We start from the raw sequence: 24555 nt of genomic DNA, 5'->3' as shown, positions 1-24555 counted from the left end.
GTGAATGGCCAGTATTGTAAGAAAAATTGCAACACCACAATCTCCAGCCATGATGATTTCTTTATTATGTTTACAGTCTGTGTGACCTACATTCTTTTACTGTGTTATTAGGTCGACAGAGACGAGATTCTTACCGACACCATGAAGAGGAAGAACCCGAATGGTTCTCTGAAGGGCCTACCAGTCAGAATGATCGTATTGAACTACATGGGTTTGAAGGTCCTAGAGAAGTTGCTAAAGCAGAAAGGTCTAAGTGTGAGGATGATGATGACACTAATATGGACACAGGATTTGATGAGGAGTATCATGAAGAGGCTCAGGGAGAGGAGGAAGAGGACAAGGATAGTAAGTATTTTATTAGTAACTTATTATTTGAGATGCAAACCTACACTGCTAAAAAACATTTCTAGTTGTTGTCATCAACAGTTGTTACAGGAGAACAATGTAGAAACATTACAGTGACATTTTTGATCAATGAGATTTTATAGACAGTGCAACTCAATCACACAACAACCAATCACCCCTTTCTATTTCAGCTGCTCACCACCTGAGAATTCGAATATCTCTAAGAGATGAGAAATATTTTTCTTACACCAGGTCACCAGTCAAGAAGTGTGAAAATCAATTAAAAATTATAGTAATATTTAAATTGTACAATACACCTGTTACAGTACAGCATTTGCTTACAGTCCCTGGGTCCAAAGTTTATTCCTGGTTGGAACTGTTTTGAATTTTGTTTAGTGTAATACTTGTATATTAAGTATGGTACTTGTATGTTAAGTGTGATACTTGTATATTAAGTGTGATACATGTATATTAAGTGTGATACTTGTATATTGAGATATTGATACTACTTTTCACATACGAGATAATGAAGTCCATATTACAGGCAGAAACAGTTCACATGGACTTAACATGAAAGCTGTGTGATTTATGTGAAATTGACGTAAGTACCACATAAATTTCATGTGAACTTTGTAGCAAAATTACATTGCCTATGGTAATTGAGGTGAAATTCATGTGAAAGTATTTTGCTTGAGGACAGTTCTGACTATGTATTGTTATAATGGAATTTCAACAACAGATAATGTGTTTTAATTCACTGCATGGTAATCATTACAGAAAATAAAGAGGTTAAGGTAGCTGATGTGAAGGGAAGAAATGGCAGTGTAGAGACGAATGAGTCCAGTTCTCCTGAGGAGTCTAACAACTCTGACAGTCTCCCTGTACATTCTCCACATAGCTCTAACTTGTTTGACTTCAATGAGTTCTTCAAGATAGAAAACCTCCCTGGTTTGAATGTAAGTTCTCTTAAATCAGGCAATGTTTAGATTTGTTTGCAAATTACCAATATTTTTTTTTAAACTACAATGTAAACACACCTCTCTGGTCTAGAAACCACAGTTAATCTTGCATCCATAGTGATTTTTAACTGCCACCTGAAACATTTGTTTGCAGTGAAGATAATTTCACACTTAACCACTTAAAAGGTTGAACATGAATGAGAAATGGGTATGATGTGTTGAGTTGTTTGTCAAATCTTTTTCATGTTTTTAATTAGGGTCTGGTCGAAGTAAAGTAACTGTGTAGATCAGTAAAATTTCAAGCTAGAAAGGAGAAAAGTGTATACAAACCATATTTGATACATGTATCTAATTCAATGTATACTATTTGTTTACAGGAAGGATCTAGCCCTACAGCTGAAGTACAGGCAGGTATACAGAGTAAATTCAGCAGGTGGTTCTCTAGTCATCATGGAGGTTCTCTTGGCAACAGTAGAGAGAATAGTCGTAGATCATCCATTAATGAAGATTTTGGATATTTAAATGGTAAAATATTGCTGAAAAGAAGAAAAAACAATATTGTATACCTTGATAGTTTTCACAAAAAATCATAAGGAGGGTGTAACTGTTCATAAGTAATGATGTCACCGTGCGATTTTCCTTAATATGATTTTTTTTACCCTTAGAAATCAACTACAGAACAGTATTTAATGATTTCAACTTCTGATGTAGAAGTTAAAAAGTTAAAGTATTGTTCAGATTAAATATTGTTTAGAATGTCAATCAACATCCATTTATTATTCATTCTTAACTTCAGAAGCTTCAATTTAATAGACTTGTTAAAGAGTAATCAAGGGAACCAAGGTTATAGCAGTAATCAAAAGAATGTAATCCAGGGACAAAGACCAGACATGGAAAACAGACATACACAACAAAGAACATAAAGTAACTAAAATCATACATACAAAGTAGCAAAAGCAAATGAGCAACTCGGACTCCACTAAAAACTGGGAGCATGGACCAGGTGCACCGGTAGGGTAAGCGTCCTCTGCTTTTCAAGAAACACCTGCCGAGTTGCTCATAAATAGTCAAGTCCAGGGTAGACAAACATCCCTGCCATGTCTCCCGGAGTACTGTATAAATAATGTCAATGATTGGTTTTAGTGTGCAATGTTGGAAAAAAATGTGTAAAATTATCCCGCTTTTCCCAAGCGTATGCTTATCTCACTTAACCATAAATACATGTACCTACAGAAGCCAACTATTTTTGGAATTGTCAGAGTTAAAAACATTAGGGTCCAGTCCAAAAGATATGTTTACATGAATCCTTAAAAATCTGTTTTATAAGTAGATCTGTAATTTAATCTTAAAGTTTATTAATGCTTTATTTAAATTGAAAAAAAAAATTACTTATTTTAATTTTATGAGAAATGTTTTATCTTTGTCAGAAAGAAAATTTAATTGTGAATCCTGATATTGTAAATTGAAGTGGGTTGAAAACGTCGGATTAAGATTGGGGGAAAATGATAAGCTGATTTATTGTTTATTGAAGTGGGTTGAAAAGGTCTGATTAAGATTGGGGAAAAATGATAAGCTGATATATTGTTTATTTTAGAACTATTAAGTGGAACAAGGAGTCCAGTTGTACCCTCGCCACCACCAAATACTGTCAACTCCATGTTTGACCGATCTGTGTTCATGACCCCTGGAAACAGTACCTTCTCTGACAAACCCCAATGTATCAGTATGGACATGTCTGTCTCACAGAAGAATGTTATTGGACCAATGCTCAATAGCATCTTCCAGAATTCTGGATCACACCACAAACGCAATGATAGTAGTAAGTACTGAAATGATATTATTCCCTTGTACAATTGGATCTTGCATACATGTATGTGCATTTTGTCTGTCAGCAGTCTGCACCAAAAACTTTTTAAGAAACAAGCCCACAGGACTAATAAACAAAATCTTTCACTAATTCAAAAAACTGATTTACTAGTCCAAATAAAAATCAACAATTTAAAAGTTTTGTAATTAAATTTTCTTGACATTACTGAAGTTATTGGTTTACAATAATAAGTTGCCGATAATTATATGTATACCAAAGATGACTTAAGAAAGAAAAAAAAAAAGAGGGACATTTTTTTTCATCTAGTACTTCAGACTAGTACCAATGGAAAATTACTAGTCCAAATCAAATCTACTAGTCTGGGACATCGGACTAGGGGTTAAAGTCGCAGACTGCGTCCGTAACACGTCGGACTAGTGGTTAAAGTTGCAGACTGTGTCCGTAACACATCAGACTAGTGGTTAAAGTCGCAGACTGTGTCAGTAACAATCTTGCAGACATTTTACAGACATACATTGATATACCTTTAAACAGACCTTTTCATACTTAATTTTGGCAGTTCCACAGGTAAGCTGTGACAAAAACGACCAAGAAGAGATATAATTCATGAATTTGAACTACAGAGTTCTGGAAAATATATATTTCTAAATTTACAAAGTTGAGAGCACACAGATACTTCTGGTTAAAACCAAAATGAATTAAGCCAACTTATTGAAGCAGAAAGGAAGGTTGATATGTTTCTAAAAACATAGAAATAAAATTTTAATGACCTGAAAGTCAAATTTTATAACCATGGTTGTGTGTTTGTAGATGGGAGTAACTATAGTGTTCATGATGTAGAAGCCCAGTTAAAGGCTTTACTGTTTGGTAGGAAAGATTCCACAGCCTCTAGTAGTGGCAACAATAGCCCTGCTGTTTCCTCTCCCCGCAGTAAGTACTGATGATTTAAAAGCAAAAATAAAAACGTGTAGTATTCTATTCTGAACCCATTCACACATGAAATATCCTCTTTGACAATAGCTATGTTATATGTCCAGATTTCAATAAAAACTTTAAACTTCTCTCCTAAAGGTGTTCAAGATGTGTTTGATTATAGTTTAAAAAAAAGCATCAGGGGATAATTATGGGTTTTTTTATCTAATAAAACTTTATACAATTGAATTATGTTAAGTTCATATATGTTATCTCCCTCGTTACAGATGTTCCTTACAGTGTGAAAACTGTTCAGGAATTAGAGGCTGACATGAAACATACAACAACCCCTGGACATCAAGTCACTACTCCTGGACAAAACTTCACACAGCAAGGTATGCCCCATCCTCTAGCCATGGACCACCATCGAATGGAGCGTAGGATGTCCTCTCCTGCTCAACCTCCACAACAAACTTCACAAGGTTCCTCAAGGAGGTCCAGTCAGGATGAAGGTGACCTAACAGCATTTAACAAACTCCTCAGCTTGATGCAGGCAGGAGCTGCTGCTGCTGTTGAGTCTCCTAAATTGCCTGTGAACGTGCCAAGGCCAATACGACCTGAGGCTAGAGTTCCTTCCCCTCCACAGCAACAAATGATGAGACCACAGACACCAACCAACCAGGCTCAGGCTGCTCAAAATGAGTTTTTACAGGTATGGGCTGTTAAAATATTTGCTGTTGTATAAGAAACAGCAATTTTGTCGTTGTCATCATCCATAGACATTTGGTTCCCACACAATAACTTGAGTATCAATGTAAGGTTATCTTTGACATTGTACCACAAGGATTCATAAAAATAAAAACAAGATTTGGATTGATTATGGGGTTCTTGCTTGAAAGATTAGAAATTATGAGTTAGAAATTAACATTTTGTTAATTGGTATGAATTTCTAAATTGATAAAACAAGGTTATTGTGAGTTTTCTTTTTTCCAGGCTCTCTTAAGAAACAAAGAACAGCAGAATCTAATAAGACAACAAGCTCTTACCCAAATGAGAATGAGTCACATGACCAAACAATCAACACCAATAGCTCAACCCTCCCAACAGGTGCCAGGTAACTTACGAGGCGGAGTACCAGAGCCTATACCAATGACCAGTCAACCAGGCCAAAGCAGTCTAAGAGCAGGTTTACCAGAGTCCATTGCTAATTATATCAAGCAAAATCCTACCATTATTACAAAGTCTGCTTCACCAACACCACCTCCCCAGATGATTGCCCAACAGCCCATGATGAATGTGATGCAGAACACGTCGACTCCACGTGCTCCGTCACCGACACCACAAGTTTTACCCAACTTCATGCCACAGCCTTCATCTTCACCACGTGTACCTTCACCCATCAGTAAGTAATTCACTCTCATTTTTTCTTTGCAAGAATGTCACAACAGGAATATATAAATCTGCTTTTCTAGGCGTTCTTCAACACTTGTGATCATATTTTGGTTATTCGCTCTTTCCAATTAAGTATCCTATTATTATTCACTTATAATGAAAAAAAAAGTTCACTTCTTGTAAAAGTTAGGTACATTCCCACCAAGGGTCTGGAAATTTTGACAGCCCATGCCGGACATTTTATCAAACTTCAGTAGACGTTTTTGTTGGTTTTTTACATGCTCAGACCGAAAATAAACTGTAAAAAAAACTTTTTAATGTAGCTATTTTAAGATAAATATTGGGAAGTGTGTTATTTCATTACATACTCTGTCTTTCACAAAATATCAGAGGGAGTGAACGAGTTTGTTTCGACCACATGTGGACAATCTAACATGTAAACAAAACATCGTATCTCTAGGACTTTTTCGTCACATAGGCAAACAGCTGAAAACTTCCGAGAGATGAAAAAAAATGTTGATTTTTTATTCAAGAAAAATCAAAATCTCAAACACATTTTGTATATTGATTTAAATGGTCTGTGTTAAAACAATTCAATGACAAATTAATAATTACAAACTACGACTGATTCATACTTTCCATTCCATGTGCTTTTGTTACCTCTGAAAGATCGCGGGGAAAATGATGGACTTTTTTCTTTTTTTCTTAATTAATCAACTAATAAATATATGAAGATTCTCCGAGTTACTTCAATTAATTTGTATACTCAATGGGGCCGCACATGCCCTTAATTCAATTATGCAATCAACTAATCAGTTACATGTAAATCACAGTCACAGGTGGCTACACATCGGCTAAAATTGACACACACCTGTCAATTTATTTCCAATAAGCAGTTAGATACTGGTAGACAGGATGTTTATACACTAATGAAACCACACAGACTGTTATTTATAAGGGTTGACAATTTTTAATGTCCGATATTGGAAAATTGTTGTCGGTCATTTGCAAAATTTGTCGGTCAATGATCAACAGTTTTGACTGTTTCTGGATCCATGATTCCCAACTGTGGGCTGTTGCTTTTGTGTGATTATAAGAAATGACAGTAATCTATTTCAATCAATTTATTTCTTAAGAATTAGGTTACTCTAAGGACATCAGAATGAGTGAGTGATGTATACAGTTGGTATAGCTACATGTACATGTATAATGCATTTTTATGTAATAAATTGAAATATACAAGAAGCATGAGAAGTTGTCAACAGTATGCAACATATGTCTTCTGCCTCTCTCCTATTGAATTGGTATATAAGGGACAGTTGTCCATATTTTGTTCTGTATCAAATAGTGGTATGTCATCTATTTGTATATCTGCTTAGACAACATCTGACACTAAGTAATTGATTTCAGTGACATCTTATACAGTTATTTTGTATCATTTGCATGCTATTTGATATTTTCAAGGGAGGTAACTCTTAATACATAACAATATAACAATATGAATTAAATAAACATAAAGTAAGATTCTTTTGTGAGCATAAATACAGTATTTTTTTTTTTGGTTGATCTATAAATTGTTTTTGTTTTCGTTCAGTGTTCAGCCAACAGCCTCCAATGCATTTAAATGCACCATCACCGATTCATCCATCACAGATGACAAGTACTTCACCAATCAATGTTCCCCCTGTTTCTATGTCGGTAAGTTGTAGCAGCCCAAGAGGTTTTTTTTATTACTTGAAGGTTTGCCCATACTTACAAAAAAAAAATAGAAGTGTAGGGTTACACTATGGTATTTAATTGTAAAATATTTGTCCAAGGTTTTGGCCAAAGATTGGTTGTCTCATAACCATGGAAGTTTCATTATGGATTAATAACATTACCCTTAAACACACTAGAATTAAGTATTTTTGCTGCAACTGACCAACTTCACATATTTTTTGTTATATGGTTGAGAAAAATTGTATTAAACCACTTGAAGGAATATGTTTATACCCCCTATTTTCGAGGCTTTGCATTGCACACATGGACTTTGTCATTTATGAATATGGGGAAATAGGGGTAACCATCTAATTCGTTACTCCTCCTTAACCATTGAATAGAATTTAATGAAACTTTGACAGAGTCTTTACTACCTATTCCCATTGTGCACCATCTATATAAGATTTTGATCCAAATCAATTTCAAGGGAAAAGTGCATGTGTTGTCAAATGAAGGAGTGGGGTATCAAGTTTTTCTTCTGTTATCAATTTTAAGTTTTCTTTTCTAGTCAACGACAACCATTCGACCACCAGTGATTCATCGTGGGCCCAGTCCCCAGGAATTAATAGCTCACACACAAGCCATAATGCAGACAGCATTACTGAAGAAACAATTAGAAGATCAAAAAGAGAGGTTTATAAAGAAACAACAAGAACGGTAATACCATTTTATTTTGAAGAGTTTTTTTTCTCTCACCAACAGAGTTGCAAATGCATGTAACATTTATTTTTCGTTAAGTTTTTGTTATTTACTATGGAATTTCTGCACAGGCATAATTATCAAAATGATTTTTACATAGAGGTTATTCTTTGTGTACATATAACTATGACTGTCTACTAAATAAAAAGTTGATTGGTGTGGTTCTTTAGTCTTTGAAATGGTTTAACTCCACTGCTTTATTACAATGCTAAAGAATATAGAAATGTTAGATATTCACGGGAAATTTTGCTATGTATAACTTTCTCAAAAGTATCATTTATAACCTGAAAATAAATGTTTCCTTTAGCTAAATTCCATTACAAATGGTGAATTGGAATTATTGATTTGATTGCATATTTATGTTGTAGTGCCAAGTCACCGAACCTTGTGGTCACATCATCAGTTGTGAAGTCACCAAATGTACCAACAGGTTCTAACGTAGTAACTAATGTTCCATCCAAGGTAAAATTTTAAATTAGAAAATTTGAATTTATCAGGTTTAAGTTAACAGTGATTTTGTGCCATCTTCTGCTTATTTCTCAGTATACTGACTCTGGTTTTGTGCCATTATCTGCTTATTTCTCAGTATACTGACTCTGGTTTTGTTTCTGATTATTTCTCAGTATACTGACTCTGGTTTTGTTTCTGCTTATTTCTCAGTATACTGACTGGTTTTGTTTCTGATTTTATTGTATCTTTGCATTATGACAAATTAATTGAAGATTTAAAGTGTAAAATGGCAGAATGAATTTAAACTAATTATATCCCACCCATAGAGTCTTGATTACATATTGGAATCACCTTGTCCTTCCATACCTTAAGTTATCTGACATTTACTCAGTCCAAAATATCTCTCAATGAATGGATTAATTCCAAATTTTGTTTGTGGTTTCATAAAGATGTGGCATACATGGTTAGTGGTTGCTGTGCAATTTCAGCTTCCTGTACGAATTGATTGAATGAAGAATTTTTTTCAGGGGCTTAATTTAGCAAGTTCTGAAAATTAACAATCACTTATTTTAGGTTTCTTGGGTTATTTCTGAACTGAGCTTATCATACATATAAAATGCCACAAGCATTTAGCAAGTATGTCCCCATATATTGCATGACTGCTTCATGATAACAACTGTGAAATGATCATATATTTTTCAGCCTTCTGTGTCTGTATCTTTCACCCCTACGTCTGTGATAAGGAAGATGCATTCAGATAAGGCCAGTGAGAAGGATAAACAGAGAGCTGAAGAAGGTAAATAATCTTACAGCCTATAACATAATTATCTTCAGGGATAGAGTTGGTCTTTACTTGATTGTATGACCATCACCTGATGAACTTCCTTAAGTAGTTATTTGGACATTTGAGAAGAAATTAAAAATTATTATTAGTTACAAATTTAAATACCTATGGAATGACAGGAACTTGTAATTCTTACAATGAAGAGATATTGACTGTTATACCCAGATGTATTTGAAAAAAAAGATTTTAATACAAATCTTGGCATGTAGCAATCAACCCTACATTGTATACTCGGCGTCACATAAATAACATACTGTCAAAATTTGAATCAAAATATTTTCTACGACTTTATTGACACCAACCGTCGTTTAAATTGTCTTAAATGACTTGCTCATTCGTTTAGCCAAACGGCTTCTCCCTAAACATTGAATCGTTAAATTCCGGTCAGATTTTAATTCTCCAATACAGTCGACTCCACTTAATCGCATATCGCTTTATTGCATATTTCGGTTATTAGCATAATTTTCTCCTGCATAAAACCATTTCCTATTACTCTGGGAAAAAATCGCTTATTTGCATAGGCCTTGCAGGTGCATTTCGGTTTATTGCATAGAGAATTTTGCCTCATCCAGGTAAAGACAGATTTTCCCAAATTCTATTTTAAGCCTTCGGGTCATAAATATGTCAATCATATTTATTGTTGTAAAAACTATATTATCATCAATCAGGAGGTGTTAATAATGGATTAAAAACATAATGGACATAAAAGACAATTTAAATGATTTCTAATTACATTAAAATAAACAAGCACCTAGGTCAACAATGACTTCTGACAACATGCCAAACATCACCTTATGATGCGGCTTGGGGTATTTTTTGTCCCTATTTAAATTCTTCCGACTACAAATGGTTATCAATGTAAATTTAATTTTCTTTAATGAGCTGAACAGTTTTTAGTGAGCTTGGGTTACTAGGCATAAATATCAACCGAAAATTTAAAGTCATCATTCATTCAGTACAATGTCTAATGAAATTCAACTACCCTAAGGTGCCCCATACTATCCACACTTCATAGGAATATATTGAGGTCAATGACACATATAATACACAACTATCAGTGTACAATGGTGATTGAACAGAGGAATAAAAATGCACAGACCATTTCAAAAGCCCACAAACTGCAAACATTGATGAATATTACACTGAATCCTGGCTGAAATATGAAATATGGGATTTTATTTCATAGAAAGGTCAGGAAATTACTTGACTATTTATAGATGAGAAACACATGGTTTTACTTATAAATACACATGACGTAAAGAAGGTCAGTAAACAAGACAAACACAATATATATTATTTATTGATAAAAGAACAATACAATGTGAAGGTCTATAACAATTAAATACCAGATCAGAAATGTTGAACAGTGATATCCCTGGTTGATCCACAGTATCGTCATCTTACCTGAACTCACACTTCCGGTAAAATCGTAATTTCGGTTATAAGAATAGCCCGGTTATTTGCATAATTTTTACTGGCAAATAGGCTATGCAATTAAGCGGAATCTACTGTATTTACGTTGTAAAAAGTCGGCCATGTTTACAGTGATTGGGTTGCTAGGAGATGTTGTTTATGTTTAAATGGTTTGTCCAAAAACCGAAGAACCCAGAATGCATTTCGACGTTATTTCGGATATCTCTGATTTATTTTACGCGAACAACGTACAATACCCAGAAGTTGATCAAGCAGATGATTGTCACCAGAGTTCGACAGGAACTTACGAACTCCGTTTGTAAACAAATCATCCCGTAGAAACCAACATGGCGGATATTAGTATGGGATTTTCCCGTAAGGATTTGTTACCATGATTTAAGCTAATAAGCGACTCGTTGGTACTAAAACGTCATGCATATATGCGAACTATCTTCAGATTAAATAAAAGAGAGACAACTCTAGCGGTAAGTCCCGACAGTTTAAAAAGTAGAGCTTCAATTCAAGAATGTGTTGTATGTGATGTCGAGTATAGTTAATTATGAAAAGTTGTCAAGATATGATTTCTGAGCATACAGAATTGTTGTTATTATATATTCCACTCTTGTCATAATCTGCAAAAAATAGAATTATTTGTTAAATTAATTTAGGTACACCAGTTCAACCACCACCTATCAAACAACTAGTAAGGCCTGATGGTTCTATCAACGAAGAAGAGGCAGAGGAGAGGCAACATGAGGACATGACTGGACTGCCCCCTCAGCCTGACCATCCAATCAATACTAATGTTCCACCTCCTGGATATACTGGAATGATACACCCAGCTGACCAGGTAAATATCTAAGTACTCCCCCTCAACCTGACCATCCAATCGACACATACAATTATGTTCCACCTCCTGGTTTTACTGGAATGATATTTTATAAACTATAAATTTTCACAGTGGACAGAAAATTGTGAAAAAAAGTACCTGCGAAATTGTTTTTGTCCTGACCACCCAATCAACACTAATGGCCAACTCCTGGTTATACTTTAATGATACACACTGCTGACAGGTAAATATCTAAGCCCTGCCTCCTCAACCCAACTATCCAATTTTACCTCCTGGTTATACTAGAATGATACATTGAACTGACCACTAATATTGCCACACAGACGTTTTGCCTTCTCAAAACACTTGTATCTAATAGAATAGCTTTATATTGTTACCCTCATCCCTTAGACATCACTTCAGTGTTACTCTTCATGACATCCCTGAATCACTGATTAGATTATCTTGCTGATCAACAATGTATGTAATCGGCTAATAAAGTTCTATTTATGTTGAGTTTGATACTGGACTGAAATATGCTTATTATTAGCATACAATTTTTCTTATAAAACAACTGTATTACTGACAAATTATGTTCCTGAGGTTTAAATCGTTGTTTCACAAACAGAATATGTTTGCATAAATGTGCCTAAATAGTATTATCGTAATTAATCTAATGATACTTTGCCAGTTGTTAATGTAAACACATTTTTATTTACAGATGGGAGGAGTAAATAAACAGTCCAGGCCAGTGCAGGGAGCAGGTGGTATGTCAATGCCTGTTAATGGCCAGCTTCCTCCAATGAATGGACCACCTCCTCCAATATCAAGTCAACTGCCAACTCCTGGTAGGCCTGTTGTTAAAGGTAGTGTTTCCTTTCCTTGATATCAAAGGATCCACTCTCCCAAGTTTTTCTCTGAGCTGTTGAGAGTACTTCAACCTGTATCTGTCTGTTCAAAATTTCAGGTTATGCCTAAGGAAATTTTTCTGTCAAACCACAGCATTATGATTTTTGTCTCACCTGCGATGAAAGTCGCTGAAGGCGAAACTTAGATTTTGTTTTTCTGGCAATGATGGTGGTGTCCACAAACTTAAAAGTTAAGTTTTCTTAAGTATTTTAGTTTCGAAATAAGCTATACAGTCGAACCTTGATGTGTCGAACTCGGATTAATCGAAATGTTGGATAACTCTAACTAATTACAAAGTCTCAGCAAAAGTCCCCCTACTCCAGTACAATTTTACTTCGGATGAATCGAAACCTCGGATAACTTGAGGTAATTAATCAGTCCTCTTGATAGCACTTCAAGGTTAATTAACCCTGATGTCTGGAAGTCAACCAATTAGTTGGAAAGCTGATTGCTTTATTACAAACCATGATGGAAGTGTGTTTTAACAATGATTAGAATGGCTTTTTTTTTTGCTAATTTGCTCATACTCTTTATGGCTTGATATGTGTATTTTATTAATTTCAAATTGTGTGTGTAGTGAAAAGAAATGAATGTTATTAATTACACCCCAAAATTCACACTAACAGTGATAGTGAATATTATTTTAAAAAAAAAAAAACGATGAATTGTTATGGTATCTGAATAGTTAATGAAACACCAAACAGACCATAGTAAGTGTACTTCAAAAACTACATTCGTTTCATCAGTGAATTTGAAATTTTATTGTAATAATGTAGAGCACATGGTTTAATGATACTCCTAATTGTGAGTCAAACAAAGCAGCATGTTTTGAACTACAACATTTTCGATGTAGAAACAAAATAAGGAAATTTCACTTAAACCCTCAAATCTTCTGATATGAAATGCAAGACATTACAAAGTACTGTGTTAAGTGAAGCACATGTACATGTACAAGCACAACGCATGTTGTAAATCATTGACCAAACTACTAGTATTTCCTGTTTATCTTCAACCTGGGATTATTGAACTTCGGATAACTCGAACATTTTTGCATAGTCCCTTTGACTTCGACTGTATATAATTTCAAATAGTAATTTGAAACTTAGGCAAGATAGTAGAACTGCAACTAATGTTAATGAATTTACCCCTTTATAGTATTTATTTGTACATTAGTTCTTATCTTTTATTTGTAGTCACAGTACTTCCTTTTCATGCACTTTTATTGCTGCAGTATAATGAAGAGAAAAAAAACATTTAAATTAAATTTTTGAAAAAGCTGCTATTAAAGTACTAATTTTTGCTGTTTTCGCAGTAAAAATAAAAATGTGAAAAAAAGTAGCCATAAAATTTACTTTTAATACTATATAATCTTAATCATTCTTTGAAACTGTGAAAATAAGCAATGACGAAAATTAATTTGTTAACAGTATTGGATGAGGATTTTTCTTTTTAAAAAACTATTTTAATGAAGAGTTTTTTTGGTTTTTTTTTTATAATCAGTTCATGTTTGAACCATTTTTCAGCAGTGAGTGTAAATAACAGTAATGCCATGGTAACGGGAACGCCTACAATGATGCGACAGATATCTGGATCTCAACAAGCTAATACTCCTTTATCTACCCCTGGTGGTATACAACAACGAGCCATCATGGGACAAAACACCTTACAGACGTCGACACCCAACATGCCACCTCGACCAATCAACATCTCACCAAATCCATTGACACGCCCAATTGTTGGAACACCAGTACCAATGGGTATACCTTTAACAGGGCGCTTGCCAATTCCTCCGACAGGGGTGGCGCAGAACTCATTGATGCTTCAACAGATGATGCAAGGAGGAATCTCTCCAGCAGCTGCTAGAGGTAGGAACGATATACCAAAAAGTTGGTCATGAATTGTACATATTATGCTTATGAAAAGAGCTAAATGGTAGCAATATCCAAAAATTGTAAAATTAAACTCTTATTTACTATGGATCCCAAAAAATTTGACAAGATGACAAAAATGGTTTTTCTCCTCTTGAATTCACTCAAATACAGTCGACTCCACTTAATCGCATTTCGGTTATTAGCATAATTTTCTCCTGCACAAAACCATTTCCTATTATTCTATTAGGGAAAAAATGGCTTATTTGCATAGGCCTTGGAGGTGCATTTTGGATTATTGCATAGAGAATTTTGCCTCGTCCAGGTAAAGACAGGTTTTCCCAAATTCTATTTTAAGCCTTCGGGTCATAAATATGTCAATCATATTTATTGTTGTAAAAACTAGATTATCATCAATCAGGAGGTGTTAATAATGGATTAAAAACATAATGGACATAAAAGACAATTTAAATGATTTCTAATTACATTAAAATAAACAAGGACCTAGGTCAATAATGACTTCTGACAACATGCCAAACATCACCTTATGATGCGGCTTGGGGTTAGGCTTGGGGTATTTTTTGTCCCTATTTAAATTCTTCCGACTACAAGTGGTTATCAATGTAAATTTAATTTTCTTTAATGAACTGAACAGATTTTAGTGAGCTTGGGTTACTAGGCATAAATATCAACCGAAAATTTAAAGTCATCATTCATTCAGTACAATGTCTAATGAAATTCAACTACCCTAAGGTACCCCATACTATCCACACTTCATAGGAATATATCGAGGTCAATGACACGTATAATACACAACTATCAGTGTACAATGAACAGAGGAATAAAAACACACAGACCATTTCAAAAGCCCACAAACTGCAAACATTGATGAATATTACACTGAATCCTGGCTGAAATATGAAATATGGGATTTGCTTTCGTAGAAAGGTCAGGAAATTACTTGACTATTTATAGATGAGAAACACATGGTTTTACTTATAAATACACACAACGTAAAGAAGGTCAATAAACAAGACAAACACAATACATGTATATATTATTATTTATTGATAAAAGATCAATACAATGAGAAGGTCTATAACAATTAAATACCAGATCAGAAATGTTGAACAGTGATATCCCTGGTTGATCCACAGTATCGTCGTCTTACCTGAACTCACACTTCCGGTAAAATCGTAATTTCGGTTATAAGAATAGCCCGGTTATTTGCATAATTTTTACTGGCAAATAGGCTATGCAATTAAGCAGAATCCACTGTATCAAAAGTCTTGTTATTAACAAGCTCGCAGTACCCTGCTGTCCTGGTAGTGCTTGTCTCATATTAAGATTGTTAAATGGATACAGACATGATTTTTTTCTGCTTTTTAGGGGAATTCCGATATTTCAAAACCAGATTAAACTGCTATGATTCTCTTTTACTGTATATTTATTTCCAATTTTGCCGATTTCTGCTTTGACCGTGTAAAATCATCCCTGTAAATAACAAGTTAGGGGGGGGTTATTTCAGTGACAGATTTCCTTTTGTAACAAACATTGTATTATTCACTAGTTGAATTATTGAAATAAACAAAGATAGAACAAAACATCTATCAACACCTTATTTTACAGTGACGGCATTGAACCAAATGAACCAGATAACTCACTTGAATCAAATGGCCATCCAAGCTCAACAGCAACAGAGGATGTTGGATCCCCGATTCCAGGGAATCAGAGGTATTTACCCTCCTACTACCCCCAGGAGTACGGTACCAACCAACTCTATTCCTGTTGCAATAAGTCGTGCCCTGTCACCCCAGGGACTCTCACAGAAACAATGTAAGTTAACCCTGTTAATTTGAGAAATATTTTTTAAAGTGTAATACAAACTTTTGGAACAACAGTAATAAAATTATTTATCTACGGACAACTTTTATAACTTTTTGGAAATATAAGTTTGTGAAATATTTGTTTTCTTCAAATTACATGAAAGAAAATTTGTGCTATTTCAAAATATCTTATAAAACTCCATTGGGTGGTTGAATTAATTCTGATATATAGCTTTCACCTTGGTTGAGCCCTTGCTTGTCAGAAACCCTTGGCAATGATGTTTCAAGCTAAGATACTGCAGAAACCCTTAGACATGCAATTGTTAGGGTTTTGTAAATTTTGTGTTTGAGTTTTTGCTATCCCTTTAGATTGATTTTATGTGGCTGCAGTAAATTATTTTGAATGTATGAAATGAACAAATACATGTATATACATAGTTGTTTAAGAAGTGTTCTTGCAAATTTAAAGAATATCTAACGGTATAGTTATATCGACATATTAATTGATTAATTTCAATTTGAATTACCTCCCTTACCCCAGGTCTACTACCTTAAGGAGATTGATGTCTTTACCTTTAATGATAGAATTAAAATATAATATTGATATAGCTGGACATCACATCAAACCCCTGTTTGTATTAAGGAAGTAATCTGGTGATAAATTATTTTGTTAGAATAATTTTTTTGTCTTGACAGCTCTAGGAGGTCCACTGTCTCCTGGCCTATACAATGGTAATAACAATCTGACCAAGGAACCAAATCTACTCAAATGGTTTGGTAATGATGTGCTGAAGGGGCAGGTACCACCTCCTCTCCCACAACAGGGAACTAGAGTAATGACAGTCGACGAAATTGAGCGTTGTTAGCTGAAATGGACTTAAATAGCCAAAGGACCGATTTGATGTTGTGTTACCTCTAATTGTAAAGTGTTGACTTATTTTTTTTTTTTTTTTAATTTGTGGTTTTGATACATCATTGTGTACAGTATTTAAAGAAGTTTATTTACTTGTATTGAATGTGCTTATCGTTCTTTGTGTGCAAAAGAATAGTGCTTTTTCTTAATGATTTTCCATATCTGTTTTCATGTAAAGCTGTGTGTTCATATCATTAAGGCATGATTGAAATGTTGATACAGAAATTGATTTAAAAAAAACAACTCGGAACATTGTTTTATATATACATATATATCTTCACTTAGAACTAGTTTTCATTTTGCTCAAATTTTGAGTAGTTTTATTTTTCAGTATGTGTGTATTTTGCAATGAATTTGTACATAATTTTTGTTGTTCTCTGTACTCTGTATAGAATTATTTGTGTTGAAGATGTTTTAACATATCAGTGCTATGAACTTAAAAGTGGTTTTCTACTATTTGATGGGATTTTCAGAATTTGGTATAATTCAATTTATTTGCTGATTTTTTTTTATCTGTCCTGTTTTTTTCTTGACTCAATATTAGGCAAGAACAACTGATTTTATTTGGTGTTTGGTCAATCAAATTTTCAAATCTACAAATGCATATTACATACTGTGAAAGTACATAATCATGGGTGCCAGTTTTCATTGTTTGAAAAGAAACATCAATTTATAGATTTGTAAATTAATGGATTGGACAGCTCTATCATATAAATGAACAGAAATTTTCCTGTTCATTTGGAACCAAGTTTCGTGGTTTGCCAAGTCCATGAAAGCCATGAAATGTGGGACTCCCACAAACAGTGGCACTTTCACAGTATGTCAATGTAAGCTTAAACAAAGGAAATATGGGTCATGTGATGTAGTTTGAAATTTCAAGTATGGATAATGAAATCCCCTTGAGTAGAAGCTGACCATTATTGAGATAATTTTTGCCATTTAATGTTAAAATGTAGTTCATTGTAAATGTACATTGCTGTTTTGCCCTTTCAAATGGTTCTCTTTTTCCTTTGACTTTATAAAAAATGGTACTAGTCATTTTTATTGTGAAACTATGAAAGTGCTCTTTTTTAGATTGTTTTGTTTTGTTATTTTTGTTCAATATACTGTATGACAGTCTGAATTGTACATATGTATATGTAGTGAGCATTTTTTCTGGGGTTTTTTTTTGTGTTGTTCATATAAGCAGTTCAGAATTTTGTTCATTTACTTTTTATGACAGTATATACTCATGTTTGAAACAGTTAATATCGTACTTAGTTTTCAATTACAGGATTTAAATGATTTATTTTTTGCTTTCATCAATACTATAGAGACACTATCATTTAATCAATAAGAACTCAAGTTTTTTTTACATTACAAATAAGATTGAAGTGTTCTGGAACAAATTACAGCGTAAAATAGTTAATTTCAGGGAATGGACTTGTTCCTTCCTTGATTGAATGACAACCAACTGTTGTCATGGGTAGTTAACTTGACAAATAACAAGGAGATTTAAACTTTCTATGGGTATTTGAATGTATGTCTGATAGAAAGTTTGAGGTAGACCTAGGGTAAGGGAAATAACTCTTGAAATCACTGATATGTTTGTATCATATTCAATTCCACTAAAGCCTTTAAAGCTTTCCTTTGAAACAGAATGAAATAGGTCTGAGTTACTTTGATGCTTACATTAGATTGATATAAAATGGTGAATACAAAAGTTCCAGTGATATGTAGGAGTTAAGTCCCTTACCTTAGGTCTACTTCCTTAATCTTTTTGTCAATTGTCTATTACATACCTGTGGCATTTCATCAGATAACGTTAATTTAATCAAGGGAAGACCAACTCTATTATTTTGTTCACTGTAATTACATATTTCGAAGTGACATACATGTATGCTGTAAAAACTTCAAAATAAGTTCATAATTGGTGGCTGTGTTTTAACAGTAACCTTACCTTGTTTTCTTTGCATATGAAATATTGACATGTTTAGGATTGTAGAGTGATTTAATGTGTAGTCGAGATATTTTATACCACATTACACAGCCAAATCTGCCACATATGATAATCATATGGTTCTCATATGTTAATTTTGGCTTGAAAACATATGACAGTCATATGTTTGTGAAAAACATATGATTATCATATGGTGCTCGATTTATATGATAATCATATGATGCAAACCATACGATTCTCATGTGTAGCACAGTTGCCTGTGTATAAATCACATGCTTCAAAAAAAGTTTCTGAAATGTGTTTATGTTAATAGAAAAAAATTCATTTGATCTCAAGAAACACATTAAATTTACATTACAGTGAGGATCACTTACATGTACAGTATGTTCAATTTTGTCATTAAAAGGAATAGCTTTTTAATTAGCTTTGAATTAGTGCTCAATTCCAAGGAAAAATCTTTCAAACCTTCATAATACTCTTTGGATTATATTCCTGTACTTATACATAGATTGTAGAAAATATGAAATCAATCCTGTTATGGTGTGATTTGTAATATTTTAATTGGCTGTTTACTTTTCTAAGAATTTTTTTTGGTCTGTAAACTTAATTCAAATTTTCTATATACAAAGTTATAACTTTTAAGGAGAGATACATATTTCTTTGGAATTGTACATGTAGTTGTATATTGTTTTATTTTATAATTGAAATGTATATAATATAGAAGTTATCCATGTATATTTTTGTCTTGTATGAAATGTCTAGGCACACCAACAACAGTTTTTTGCCTTGGTCTTCCTGTATGTTAAGTTGATATGGAAAAATAAATGGCATTGTCAAGTCAGTTTTTGTGCAATTGTCTTGGCAGATATGATCAGATTTATTTTTGCTCCCTGTCCTTCACTGGTCAATTTATTATGTTCCTATTAATAGGATTTATGTAAATATTGTAAAAAGATGTTTGTTTTGTTACCATGGTTACCATATGTGTAAGTTCCGTTTTTTTCTCTTATTTAATTTTTTCCCCTCATATTTGTTGCTTTTGACATTGATTTTCCCAGTTACTTACTATATTTGAGTCATCAAATATCTTGTATGTTTATGTGGTGAACACAGGGTACAAGTGGTAGAAATGTTTGAATTTTATCATTTTAACAGCACCATGGTCTTTTAAAACAGTATTGATGTACATGGAAGTGAGATAAAGAATCAGAAAAGAATCACTCTTTTTATACATCAAAATTAATTGGAGCAATCTCGATCATTAGAGAAATTGTGTAGGTGTAGAAATGTATTCATTGACGATCAACAGCAGTTCTTAATACATATCCTTAAAGCTTTGAACACTTGGAAAGAACAGTACTTATTGAAACTTTTTCTTAGGGAAAATTCTGTAAAATGTGATCTACCTTTAATTTTTGCATTTTTTTTCTGATATCACTTAATACATGTATAATGTTTAAGCTATCACATTTGCATGACATTGATTTGATTTTTATCATTTTGGACCCTCAAAATAGTTAATTGACAAGGCTAATTGTATAGTATGATATGAGAGCATGTCTATGTATGGTTGGTGTTACATGTATTTGTGTATGCATGTGTTTCCTTATATGTGGGTATACGTTGTTATCAGTATTGTGTATGTATGTATTTCTGGTATGTGGGTATACATTGTTATCAGTATTGTATATATTGAAAGGAGTGTTGATGTTTGCTTACAATGCTATAAATACTAACCATTCATATTGTTGGAACATTTTCTAACGAGAAGGATAAATGCAACTCGGTGTAGAGGATTATGAGTTATTAATTTCCACAGGATTCACATCACTGTCAAAAGGGTGAAATCAAAACGTACTAGATTTTCAACCATTGTGTGAAAAGCTAAATAGTAGGAAGCCTGGCATGTTATTTTCCATTCAGTTTCTAGTGTCATATATTTTAATTGAGTTCCATCATTTTTAAGTAAAGGGTAGTAACAAAATTACCAAATTGATAAAATCTAAGTAGTAGTCGTAAGAAATAGTCTAAAAGGATAGTCTGCATAACTAATGGAAATATCAGGGCAAAAACTGGAAAGTTGGAAATCCATTTTTTTTTTTTTTTTTTTTTGGGGGGGGGGGGTGTCCTGTAAAAGATTTGTAGAAACATTCAATTGTTTATTTAACATGATGGTTTACATTATTACTGTAAGCTTAGTAATCTTCAAGTTATACTTCTATAAATAAATACTGTTTATTTTACTTAAAGTATATTTTTGTTGTTGCATTTTTTATGCTTTACTCTGACACATTTGAGCATTTAACTGCATTACATTATAACTAGAGTTCCCTTGCAAATATATATATTATGAATTAAAAAGATTATTTCCCTTGTTTCTGGATTAACTTAGTTAAAAGTTGTTAGCCCGAACATGATTAGGTTACAGTATCAAAGTTTTGTCATATAGTTATGTGATTTTTGTCTCAGGTTCCTGTTATTTGGTGATCTTAAGATGGCTGTTTGTGTGAGGATCACTTGTTGAGTGTGTGTTTGTTGAGCTTGGGGCATTATGTATGTATCTGTAATAACTGTGTATAGTTGAGTGCGTGTTTGTTTAGTTCGGGGTATTATGTATGCACCTTTGTAACTGTTTATAGTTGAGTGTGTGTTAGTTGGTTGACTTTGGTGTGTTGTGTGCTCACTGTGTATAGTTGAGAGTGTTTTCTGTTTGTTAAATTTGAGGTTCTCTGTGTTTGTGTGAATGTGTCTGTTGGAGGAGTCTGTATTGACAAAAAGTGGGGTAGTAAACTTGAAGAATTTTGTCTTAACTGTGTATATATATATATTGGTGTGTATTCATTGTAAACCTATTATTTAGACATTGACAAGATGTTTACTAGGTGGGTAATAAAACGTGTAGTTAACTATTATTCTTAAGAGAAAGCTAGGCTTTTTTTGAATGTAAGTTTTCTCTTTAGATTCTCTTAAGAACTTTTTGTTTGCTTAAAATTTTTATCTGTTTTAATTTGTATGGGATAGTGTAACTTGAAGTACTTGCATAAGATAAAGATATTTTTTAATTTTCCCCATATGTTGATTTAGAGCTTATCTATTAATTCTATACATCAGGCCCTAAAAATGTATTCTGAAGCAAAGCTTGTTTTAGGATTTTTTTTTCTAATAAAGCCAGCATTGTACTTTACAAATGAGTATTGGAAAGCTAATGTGCTTTTAGGTTCGTAGGCAACAAAATAAAAATATGGTCTTTTTTTAGCATTGTTCCAGGATTTGTTTGGTAAGAAAGATGAGGAACAATTCAATCTATTGTTGATATACAATTGAATATAATAACATTCCCCAAAGTGTACAACTTTATTTCACACAAGTTATATTTGTCTTTTGATACAAACTGTGTTGTTTTTTTTTTTTTGTTTTTTTTTTTTAATTTTGCAAGTACATGTATGTATAAAATGGATAGCACTACTTGTTTGAATGAGAAACTAAGAACTCGATTTGCTGTTGTCTGTAGTTGTAGAAGAAAAGTAAAACTATATAGACTGGAACCTGTTGTAACTTTGACATTGAAGATTTGGTTGAATACCGTTAAATGTGTGGTTCATTTGAATAAAAAAATCATAAGAAAATGATAAGTTTAGACAAGCTTCATGATACACTTTTTACTCAATGTAAGAATGAAAGGCTGAAAAATGTTGACCAAGAAATGTATATTTGAAAGCTTTTGAAGTAATTTCCAGCCATTTAAGATAACCAATGAAATTGTAGGCTACTTAGGCAAATGTTATACTTTTTTCCCTTCTTGGAAAGTGAGTGGAAATACTGTTGAACCACCATGTACTTGTATATGAAATTAGAAAACCGATTATTATTAACAGTATAAATAATAATCTAACAGCTAAAATCAAAATAATTAATGATTTTTTTTCTCTTTCACAATAATGAAGATAACAGCATATCAAGTGTGTTGTTATTTTAAGATAAATATTTCCATACAAAATCAGACTTAATAGTAGTAAGATGTTGTGTTGCTTGATAAAACATTTTTTTTTTTTTCATCAACGAAAGGATTAAGTCTTGTGACTTATGCTATCAATAGGGGATTATATATATTTTAGTTTTCAGAACAGGTCACATCAAATGTTCTTATGGTCATGTCATGGTAATTGGTAGATTATCGTCCACCATCTTGCAGGATGGTAGGACTTCATCTTTAGTCTCGAGTTAAAGCCCTGAAAGTACCCTAAAAATCAGCCGTAACATGTACAATATATTTGGTTACATATCTTACAGCGAAAAAAATAGATTAATTTTTCAAAACCCATAAGTGAATAAAAACTTTATGGGTCTTTATAGTTGAGTATGAGAATTTATCAATTAATATGATATGCCTAGTTAATACTATAGACTTCAGACATGTCTGTTTTCACTTGTGTCCATTTCATTTGGAAGGGTTCTGATTGAGATAAACATGTAATACAGTAAAGTCTTCTGTAATGACCTTTTTAGGTGGGAATAGCATAGGCTATCTTATGATTTTACCGTATTTTTCATACAATCAAACCTAAAAAAAAAAAATGGTACAGACTTCCATCAATTTTTGTTAACAACTATATGATATATGTATGTATTGTAAATGTGTTAGAAACATTTTGTATTTTGGCTGTTGTATAGTTATAGACAGCTCCTAACACTGTGATTAAAACTCTTTTGATGATAAAATTTAGGTGTACATTTTTTGTTCACAATTTTGAATTGTACCAGAGGCAGAAGTTCAAGATATCTATTCTGAACTTCTTCTACTACAAACAATAAAAGTGATAAAACTGTTGTGTTGTGTGTTCAGCCAATGCTGTAAGGGAGGATCCAGATTTGTAAAAAAAGAGGGTTCAGGCTGCCTTTTGCACAAAATAACAAAAAAATATTTTCCCACTAGTTGGAACACACACCTTGTTCATCCTTTGGACCTGCCACTGGGCTGCTCAGAAGATCTAGTTAAATAGTAGTTAACCCCACTGTATTACTATGACAAGGAATAGTGGTAGTACAATCAGCATGTTAAGGAGACAGAAGTTTGTAAGGATGCTTCTATGGGTCGAGATATATACATGTAGATATTTGAAGCCATTACATTGTGTTATTTATTTCAATATATATGTATGTCATGATTCCCCTGTCATCCCTAAAATTCAAGAGAACTTTGAAGGCACAGAGACAAATATATGATACTGAAGTTCAAATTAAATTTGAAAGCTTTACCATGCATAATTTATGATTGTTTCTCATAAAGGTAGTCCGAAAAATTAAAGACAAAACTACAGAATTGTACAAATAATTATAACAGACCTCATTGTGTCAAAACAAAAATGGTATTACTAGAATAGTTTGATAATGATATTTGAGGTATATATGGGAAGTAACTGCTATACTACAACTGGTACCAAGTAAGAAAGTAGCTAGCCAACCAACATCTAGCGTAGCTCAAGTACATGAAGTAACAAAGTTAGGACTATATAGCTGATAGTTGCCCTGGGATATGAAAAAACAGCGTGAAGTATGATTTTGCAGAAGAGCTGTTTTAAAAGTGATGCCGTCACGGAACTTCATAGTGTTATGGTTGGCTGTAGAATCGTCTAGGAACAGGTTGTGTGTGTGTGTGTGTGTGTTTTTCTGC

General features: G+C 33.1%; 1 protein-coding gene across 5 annotated transcripts in view; it reads left to right on the top strand.

The window, feature by feature from the left end:
• Nucleotides 1-23711, top strand: part of LOC148606192 (uncharacterized) — a 38626-nt gene extending 14915 nt beyond the window's left edge. Inside the window, exons 8-23 of one of the 5 annotated variants that reach the window (XM_088545670.1) lie at nt 112-345; nt 1123-1301; nt 1682-1829; nt 2899-3123; nt 3943-4062; nt 4332-4756; nt 5038-5446; nt 7031-7134; nt 7703-7851; nt 8262-8355; nt 9046-9139; nt 11269-11450; nt 12151-12277; nt 13865-14203; nt 15836-16042; nt 16729-23711. In XM_088545670.1, the coding sequence (XP_088401796.1) occupies nt 112-345; nt 1123-1301; nt 1682-1829; nt 2899-3123; nt 3943-4062; nt 4332-4756; nt 5038-5446; nt 7031-7134; nt 7703-7851; nt 8262-8355; nt 9046-9139; nt 11269-11450; nt 12151-12277; nt 13865-14203; nt 15836-16042; nt 16729-16898 (3206 nt within the window). In that variant the 3' untranslated portion in view covers nt 16899-23711. Of the gene's footprint in view, nt 1-111; nt 346-1122; nt 1302-1681; nt 1830-2898; nt 3124-3942; nt 4063-4331; nt 4757-5037; nt 5447-7030; nt 7135-7702; nt 7852-8261; nt 8356-9045; nt 9140-11268; nt 11451-12150; nt 12296-13861; nt 14204-15835; nt 16043-16728 lie in introns of all 5 variants that reach the window. The other 4 variants (XM_088545669.1, XM_088545668.1, XM_088545672.1 and 1 more) reach the window with 4 other exon arrangements.
• Nucleotides 23712-24555: the final 844 nt, after the last annotated feature.

Source organism: Perna viridis, chromosome 9, assembly GCF_037379345.1.
Source record: "Perna viridis isolate PV_CMFRI_1.1 ecotype Kerala chromosome 9, ASM3737934v1, whole genome shotgun sequence".
NCBI lineage: Eukaryota > Metazoa > Mollusca > Bivalvia > Mytilida > Mytilidae > Perna > Perna viridis.
This window is presented reverse-complemented; position numbering and strand designations above follow the sequence as displayed.